At 38.4% G+C, this 9863-nt stretch overlaps 1 protein-coding gene and 1 pseudogene across 1 annotated transcript; both read left to right on the top strand.

The window, feature by feature from the left end:
• The first annotated feature begins 4853 nt into the window (after positions 1–4853).
• LOC132033751 (uncharacterized) lies at positions 4854–9359 on the top strand. Its single transcript, XM_059423803.1, is given in 3 exon segments — positions 4854–5440; positions 6916–7549; positions 7552–9359. Coding segments are annotated over 3 exon segments (1011 nt in total). The 5' UTR covers positions 4854–5152; the 3' UTR covers positions 7641–9359.
• On the top strand, positions 8262–9359 carry LOC132034870 (uncharacterized; annotated as a pseudogene).
• Positions 9360–9863: the final 504 nt, after the last annotated feature.

Raw genomic sequence — 9863 nt, 5'->3', positions numbered from 1 at the left:
ATTTAAATGGTCAATTTTTACATAAAATTGGAGCGCCCCACCAATAACATTCCGTGTAATTTTTAAGATCTGGGAAGGGTGCTATGTATGTAGCCTGGAATATTATGAAAATAGAGAGGTTGTTTTCCAGACACCCAAATTAAAGCAAACCATATAAAAAATAAGTATTGCTTATACGGAAAATCGGTACAGTTGAATTTATGTTTGTGGTCAAAGACATGTGGATCAGTGTAACCAAAATTATGAAATAGCAAATAATAATTAACAAAACAAGTGAATGCTAAGAATAATATAAATACTTTGTATTGTTCTAAAATGTTTCAGATGCCCCTTACAATGAAATAAAAAACTTTATTTATACTTGAGCTATGGGATACAAATTTCATGAATCATGCCTCCTTAATTACCAATATTAATGTGCAATAAAAAGGTAATTAAGGGGAGATAAAGGCAAATAACGGCAATCTTGGCGGTCTTCTGTAACGGTTGTGCATTGAATGACGTTTGACATGTGAGCTGGCACGCTCCTCCGGACCTGTTGTAGTTTCTGTCTCCGGTAGCGGTTACCAAATTACTTCTCCGGAGCATCGTATGCTTTCCCGGAACCCCTCGTTTGTTGACTCGGATCTGACCTGTGGCCATCGCCATGTGTCACATTTTGATACGTCCACTTGGTGTCTACAGATTTTACCCTATCTGAGATAGTCCCCCCCCCCCCCCCCCACTTTTTGGTTACTCACTGAGATGTGATCGGGAAGTGGAAGCTTTTCTCCTTCTTGCCAGAAATTCATGTAATCACCCTCGTGACTGCTCATTAAAAACCTTCTTTGGAAAAATCCAACTGGGACAAAAACAGGGTGAAGGGAAGAAGAGCACAGGCCTTAAGGATTCAGAGTACAGCTCTGCCATTGGCTTTTCTACTGTCAACAGTCGGTTGATGCTGAAAAAGTACCACTACCACAAAAAGCTTAATCTCAGATTTTTAGTGTTCACCTGAAATTTTAATATTTGACTTTTGACTCTTAGGTTTTTAGTTGCACCCAAAACGTTTAAACTTCGAATCTTGATTCTTGGGTTTTGAGTTATACCCGAAACTGTTTAGTCTTAGAGTTTTTTACTCTAGGGTTTTTAGTTATACCTAAAACTTTTATAACCTCGTAGCCTTAGAGGCCTAGGATGTTAATGACCAGCAATTTAAATCTTGTGGTTTTGGAAAAGTTCGAAAGTATAACATGTCCGGTTAAGTTTATGACTAGAAATATAGCATTCGGCCTTTTAGCCATTTAACTGGACTTCAATATAGAGAGGGCCTTTATGTTTCTGTGCTTCTGAAGAGGATGTCTCCCGTTCATTTTGGGCACAATTGTTTGGACTCGTAATCCTTATTTGCTTTTAAGCGTGAGCAAATTTAAGAATGAATTCTTTTCATTCGGACGTATACTAGAATGTTCAGAATGTGCAAGTTTTTTTACAGTAGCAGTGCGTTCACCAAACAATATATGAGAGACCTGGTTGTCTGCCAGTTCTCTGATGCAGTGCAGTAAGTAAATAAGACAAGATTTTACCGTGGAAAACTCCTTGCTCAAGGGATTAAAAATCACGACCTACCACATAGGATTTCAACTCCACTAACATTGAGCAACTTCAGATTACAATTCTTGCAACCTAGGAATTAACTCACATAATCCCTCAACCTTACAATACATAAGTAACTCTTGACTACCTCTAACCAAGCAAACTAATACACCTTGACTAGCTCTAGTCTAGTGTACCACTCAGAAGCTTAAGTAGGTAAACCGCCTACAAACAACTTCTGAGAATTCAACTAATACACGTAGACTAACTCTAGTTTAGTGTACCACTCAAAAGCAACAAACAATTTCTGAGAATTCAAAATACCTACAAACAACTTCTTAAAAGAGAAGAATAGGTTTACAATTTATAGAACAAAAGACAAAGACTCAAACAAACCTAAGGACTTAAGATATCTTCAGTGGTGAGAACTGATCCTTCTGTTTGTTGGAGCTTTATTCTTGAGAGCATCTCAAGAGGTAGAGACTTGCACTTAGGATATGAACAATTTGATTGTGCGAGAATGAAAATGTCACTTGGGATATGTTGCGTATATATGAGGAGCGTCAAGGTGAGAGTGAAAGGTCATACGCCTTGGACCATTGGTTAAGATGCAGTATTGTACTACTATGCTGTGCCCGCAGCTTTACAGCTGTAAATTTGACCTTTTGTACGGACTAAGACCTGATCCCTTACTAGGCCTCTCACTTGATCTCTCATGATGTCATAAGGTCTAGAGGAACTCGATAACTATATTTCCCAATGTTCTCTTGTTAGTGTAACTGGTTCTTATACATATTTGTCAACTCATCAAAACAATAAAGATCATACAACATAACCTATCATTTTGCTTCATTCCATTCCTTAAATGTACACAAGTGTTTACAACTTTGTGTATATGACAGTTTACAGGAAATGAACGAAAATACATTGCAAGAGAATTATGGCTAGGCTGATATCTATTGGGTCTAACCAGTTCCTGATTCTGGTTCCTTTTATTTTTTTACGGGGCTGATCTGGCAGCCCCCATTTCTTTTCTTTATTCCAGAGCCAATTCAGGCTATCCCCGGTATGATGCCTTTGGGCATAATGTTTTTTTTTGTCATTGTTCCGGAGCCATCTTCAGATGCTTCCGGTACTTATTGTTGTTTTCCCGCTGCTTTGATGCTACATTCCCTAATGTTCATAGCCAAAACTGTTCTTCATCTAAGTTATTTTCTAGTGACTCGCTCCGGAAATGCTCCTATCTTCTGTTGGTCTGTGGTCTTGACGGGTATGGTTGGAACCGGTGTCTAGATGCCACTGATATCGAATTTCGGTTGACCTTGATTTTGGGCTGTAGAAAATGTCGATATATCTACCTGATCATCTTCTACGTGAATCTTCGATGTGTACCGATTGTGAACATCTTCCCACGTTGTTAGCTGGAACTCTAGCGAATTCTTGAGTTTTCGTGTAGCATCCGAACTCAGAGGATTGAGACCCGTAGTGAAAGCCTCAGCTGCCCATTCATTGGGAACTACGGGCAGTAACATCCTTTCTTTCTGGAATAGGGTGACATAGTCACGGAGCAACTCGGTCTCTCCTTGCGTTATGCGAAAGATGTTTACCTTCCACGTTCGTACCTTCAGGGCTCCAGCTTGTGCGTTAATAAACATATCTGCGAGCATAGCAAATGAATCAATAGAGTGTTAGGGTAAAAGAGAATATCAAGTTAAAGCCCCCTTTAGCCAATATCTCGCCGAATTTCTTGATCAAGACCAATTTGATCTCATTCAGTTTGTGTCATTTCCCTTGACAGCCATGGCATAGGCCGTTATGTGCTCGTGTAGATCTATCGTCCCGTCATAGTTGGAGATGTCTGGCATCTTAAATCTCTTCGGGATCAATTTCGGGGCAGCTTCTGGTTTGTAAGCTAACTGAATGTACTTTTTGTATCCAGGTCCTCAAGGACCGGCGGGGCCTCCGGGAATTGATCCATATGAGCTTGCAACTCCTTCGAGTTCTTTTTCTCTTCCTTAGCGTTTTTATTCATCTTATCAATTATGTCTTTCAAAAATTACAAGACTATGGCCGAAAAGGATCATCTCGGACATATTCGCTCTCGGATGCGTCTTCATTCCCAACTGTTCTTCCCTCCGTTCGGTCTCCACTGGTTGTATTGTTACCGACAGTTGGTGTCGAAGGTGTCCCTCCGGGCCTACTGACTCCAGCGTTTGGGTTGCCAGAAGGTGCTGAGATAGTTTGCCTCATGAATTCCATCTCTTCCATCATTGACCACTGTTTCTCCCTCACGATCTGCATTGCTTCTTAGGGGGTTTCGTCAACCGGCGTTTTTTCCTCTATGACTCGTTGATTTAGATCGTTTCCAGGGGCAGTCGCTCCATTGTTGTTCCCAGTAGTGAGATGAGTTTGGTCATCAATAGTGTTTGTCATATCTGAAATATATGTTCTAATAGAAAAGACTTAAGAGAATTGGTATAGCAAAGTGGGTCAAAATGATACCACAATTGTCCTGGCCCCACGGTGGACGCTAAACTGTTTACACGAAAAATCGATACAATTGAATTTGTGTTCATAGTCAAGGACACGTGGATCAATGTAATCAAAATTATGAAATAGCAAGTAATAATTAACAAGACAAGTAAAAGTAAAGCATAGCTAGTTATGTAGCCTGGGCCTTCGAGAAGCTTTGAACTAGAGTCTACGGGTGGTGAATCACTATAACCTCAACGAATTAAGCAAGAAAGAGCTAATGCTAAGAATAATATGAATACTTTGTATTGTTGTATAATGTTTTAGATGCCCCTTTCAATGAAATAAAAAGCTCTATTTATATTTGAGTTATGGGGTACAAATTCCATGAATCATACCCCCTTAATTACCATTATTAATGTTGCAAAAAAAAAAGGTAATTAAGAGGTGATAAAGGCTAATAAAGGCCGGAAGAATCTTGGGGGTCTTCTGTAACGTCTGTGCATCGAATGAAGCTTGACCAGTGAGTTGGCACGCTCCTCCGAACCCTTTGTAGTTTCTGTCTCCGATAGCGGTTATCAAATTATTTCTCCGGAGCGTCGTATGCTTTCCCGAAACCCCTCGTTTGCTGACTCGGATTTGACCTGTCGTCATCGCCACGTGTCACCTTTTGATACGTCGACTTTGTGTACGAATTTTTGCTTATGGTATTTTTTTTATTTTTTATTTTATGTGTAACCTATACATACAAGTATGTAATAAAGCAAGAAGCAGCCCAAAATTCAGCAAAATATCCTAGGTTTCGTACTCATGAAGAATCTTCGAAATTCAAAAGCATATTTGAAACGTTACTATGAAATTGATATAAAATTGTCGACTGACATAGGTTACATATACTACCAAATTTCAACAATTCACAAACCAATCCAACATCCCTTCTTCCTAGCAAGCGGCAATTTTTGTCACGATCAACCGTGACTAATCAATTTCATCATATCATCTACCATTTAATCCATTCTTCCATTTAACACTATTTCACAATTGGGGTTTATCCAAAAATCTTAAAGAAAAACCCCACAATTTTCTTCTAAATTAGCAAATAAAAATGAAGGCAGAAACAGTAACATTGGCACTAGTAAACTTAACAGGAATAATAGAAAGGGCAGACGAGTCTTTATTACCAGGTGTGTATAAGGAAGTTGGATTAGCACTCCATGCTGATCCAACAAGATTGGGCTCACTCACTCTTTTCCGATCAATGGTCCAGTCACTTTGCTACCCAGCTGCAGCTTACCTTGTTGCTCGCCATAACAGGGCACGCGTGATTGCTTATGGTGCTTTTATTTGGGCTGTTGCCACTTTTCTTGTTGCTTTCTCCTCTACCTTCTCTCAGGTTTCTTGGAAATTATTCCCGTTTCTTGATTTTTCAGCTTTTCTTGTAGTGAATTTGGATTTTTGCTGTGATATGTGTATAGGAGAATGTATGGTTGGTGATTCATATTGCCAACCCTAAGTAGTTTGTGATTTTTTGTTGTTGTTGTTGTAATGCTAGTTTGAGATTGAGGTGTAGTTGATCTTGGTGATAAGTCTGATTTTTGTCTTTTAATGGTTTTGAATTTGTTAATTCTATTCAATTGAGACGTGTGTTTAACTTAAGTATTTTTAAGTGGTTGTACCCAAGGTGTGTCCTAATGGTCAATGAGGTGGGTTTAGAACCAGGAGGTCTCAAGCTCATATCCCGGAGATAAAAATACTAGGTGATTTCTTCCATCTGTCCAAGTCCCGCACTGTGTTGGTGGGAGATTGCAGGTATCAGTGACATTAGTCGAAGTGCTAGTGGGAGATTGCAGGTATAGGTGAAATTAGTCGAAGTGTTGGTGGAGATAGCAGGTACCAATGGAATTAGTCAAGGTGCGCGCAAGCTAACAGGGGCGGTCCTACCTTGGTGCAAGTGGGATCAATTGAACCCACTTGCTCAAAATGTTTTATACTACTTATTTGTGAAAATTAGTTTTCGAAGAACTAACTGCAGTATATTAACGAGGATTGAACCCACATGACAAAAGGCGAGGCGCGGCGTAATGGTTAATGTGGGTTCATTTTGACCGAAAGGTCAAAAGCTCGATAATGGATTTCAACATTTTTGTGCATGCATTTTTCATATTTTTTCAGAAAAATGGATAGATTTGCTGCTCTTAAATTCCTATTTATGGCCTCTTATATTAAGAGATTATTAATGGTATAGTTTAGTTTATGTTCTCTTTTGTTGTTATTGTTTGCAATTTGTTGTTCGTCAAAATAAAAATTTCAGAGATTTTAATTTTTTTTTAGTATAAAAAAATAGTAGGTTTAGCATTTTGGTGTAGATCACTTGATGTTTGTTAAGTAAAATATTCTTTTTCTTATAAATTTTGATAGATTATTAAATTTTACAAAGTAAATATATTTGTTAAATCTTGATTTATGATTTTCATATTTTAAAGAGTGGCCCAGAAAAAGAGTTGTAGGCAAAACCATTTTGAGGTTTTGTTATGAACCAAGATAAAGAGCGGAGGTTGAAACCCATTACGTTATGCCTAGTATTGCTTTTACGGTGAGTTACTATCGTGGACTTTTTTTTTTTTAACCCCCTTGCACGAAATCCTGGGTCCGCCACTGCAAGCTAACCCAAGCATCTTTGTTTTTAGTTATAAAAACAAGTATAACTAAGTGGTTGGATTGTATTTTAATTGCATGCAGTACCTCTCCATTTCCCCCTTCTTGTAGAATGTACATATGTGAATAGCATTCTAGGAAAGCCATCTGATTTATGTTAGAATTATGATTATGCGATGGCCTCTCTGAAGTTATGCACGTTTGCTTGATAAGGTGGCAGTATCGAGAGCTTTAAATGGGATAGGCCTTGCCATAGTTGCGCCTGCTATTCAATCTCTTGTAGCTGACTCGACTGATGATGACAAACGTGGGATAGCATTCGGATGGCTACAGCTTACTAGCAATATTGGTTCGACAATTGGTGGATTGTTTTCCTTAATGATAGCAACCATTACTTTTTTGGGAATTCCGGGCTGGAGGCTCGCGTTTCATCTCGTTGGTATCGTCAGTGTTATCATTGGTATTTTGGTTCGCTTATTTGCTAATGATCCTCACTTCCCAGATGGCCGTCTGAAGAATGAAGGTCATGGTAATTCCTTCAAGTCGGAAGTGCAAGGTCTCGTACAAGAAGCAAAATCGGTCATAAAGATTCGATCTTTTCAGATTATTGTAGCTCAGGGTGTTACTGGTTCTTTCCCTTTGTCAGCTTTGTCCTTTGCCCCAATGTGGTTGGAGCTTACTGGACTTTCTCATGAGAAGACTGCTATTCTTATTAGCTTGTTTGTGGTAGGTGGTTCAATTGGAGGACTCTTTGGAGGAAGGATGGGTGACATGTTATCCAAGCGTCTACCTAATTGTGGGAGGATAATTCTAGCTCAAATAAGCTCAGCATCAGCAATCCCCCTATCAGCGATCCTTCTGCAGCATTCGTGCATGGACTGGTCCTGTTTATTACAGGGTTCTACATATCTTGGAATGCTCCAGCTACAAACAAGTAATGATCTTCTTACAAGACTTCTATTGTCCATTTCTCTGCTGTTAGGGTGTGTTTGGAATGTCCAGAAAATATTTTTCCATGTTTGGTTGGTCAAAATGTTTTGGGAAACATTTTTTCTAGGAAAGCAAGTTCCTTAAAAATGAAGAAAATGATTTTCCTAATGAAAGTAGGCAAGTGCTATAATTTCAAATTTCTTTGTCTCCTCCCTACCCACACAACGCCCCCAACCCCCACTCCCGAACAACCACTCCCCACCCCATCCCAACCCCATAGTGTTTTGCTAGATTACATATAAATGTTCATGGGATAATATATTTTTGTTTACTTACCAACAGTAAAAAAAATAAGTAAGAAACCCACTTGTTTTTTAAGAAAACATTTTCCTTCATACCAAACACCCTAGTGTTCGTTAGTTAGCTACTCAAAATGTTTTGATTGGAATGGTGGAAGAAGGGATTTTGGTCAATGAGGATAGTCAGATCATTATCTAAGTAAGGCCTAAAGGAAACACATTACTAATAGGAGTTCAACGATTGTTCCATGAAGTTGTAGAGTAGTATATTACTGTGTTGCCAAATTTAAAAGAAATATAACCATTTTGATTTAACTTATGAGTACATCCATGGTCACGAAAAGGTGATGATCGAGAAGGTCCTTCCTTAAGAAAGTTTGATTTCAACTTTCATTGTGCATTGTCAGTGTTGAATGTCTTGATTGCATATTATGCTGAAGTGCCAACACTCTAATTTTTGCAAAGATAGTGCCTGAGAAGTCAAGAACCAGTATATATGCTCTGGACCGATTATTTGAATCTGTATTGTCGTCTTTTGCTCCTCCTGTTGTTGGGCTACTGGCTCAGAATGTTTATGGTTATAAACCAGTTCCTGAAGGTACTGAAAGTATTGCTACAGATAGAGGAAATGCTAAAGCTTTGGCGCAAGCGTTGTTCACTTCCATAGGAACTCCAATGGCATTATGATGTGTTATTTACTCTTTTCTCTATTGCACCTATCCAAGAGATAAAGAGCGGGCTCAAATGGAAGCACTGATAGAATCTGAGATGCAAATCATTGGCATGGATACATTTCCGGCTACTCAAGAATATTCACAAGTCAAGTCGTTTGAACCCTAAGAGCACCTTGAAGACAGAATCATTGTTGAAATGGATTATGGGGAAGATGGACTTGACTTTGATGATGATGATGATGAGAAGACATTAGTCCACCACCACTCGACATTTTCTGAACTGGATCTATAGTAGTCATTGTACCAAGATAGATTTCTATTTACATGGATGATCACATGGCTACACATCGAAATACGAATTTATATCAGTCGATCAGTAGTTTAGGGAGCAGTTTAGGGTTTTGGCCATCATTGAAAGTTATCATAAGGATCAATAGTTGTAGAGCACCTTAGATTTCCCTTTCATTCTTTCAAGCTTCGTAATCCATGCCTTTTGGTTACATGTAACATCTTTTGGAGTATCTTCCCTCTTTGTGGTCCTTTTTTATTGTGCATCTGTATGGGTTCTTGAGAATGGAAGTCTGAAGGTTAGTTTGATATTAGATCACCTCTTAGAAAACATACTGTATAGGGAGTATTATTATATCCTCTTGTATATCTGTACATCTCCAAATCTGGAATGCTGTGAACCTCATGCATTCTTTCATAGTTAACTTCTTATCTAAATATTATGTGAAATCCCTTGTTCCAGAAATGCAGTGCATCCTTTTCTTTTCCTAGCATGTTAAGATGCCAAAATAACTACACATGAATTGCCCACTGGGAAAATAGATGTATGTATCTGAAAACCAAATTTAATTTGTTTTGCTGCGAAGGAAATAAATAGCAACCAGTAGATAACTATAGCATCCATATTATCCCACCAGAAATAAGAAGAGCCTTTCTTCACTTGTCATTTTCCAGAGTATGTATTTCTCCATTTCATCAATTTGCATTAATGTTGCCAAAGATGAGAATCCTAAGGACGCCATTTAATTCAAACAAATACCTTCGCCTTTGCGTATAAAGCTCTCATAAGATCTTTAAAGCGAAGGCCTTATTCGTAAATTCACCAGAGCAACCACATCTTTACATCTCAAACTCCAATGAAGTAGGTGAAATTTGTAAAAAAACTAAGTTTTCTTTTCAAACAAAGATGTCTTTTTATTACATCAGGGTAATAGCTCATTCTCTATAACTTTTTTATGGCCAATCTTCT

This window comes from Lycium ferocissimum, chromosome 10, assembly GCF_029784015.1.
Source record: "Lycium ferocissimum isolate CSIRO_LF1 chromosome 10, AGI_CSIRO_Lferr_CH_V1, whole genome shotgun sequence".
Taxonomy (NCBI): Eukaryota; Viridiplantae; Streptophyta; class Magnoliopsida; order Solanales; family Solanaceae; genus Lycium; species Lycium ferocissimum.
Note: the sequence above shows the minus strand (reverse complement) of the source record. Positions and strands in the feature narration are given on the sequence as shown.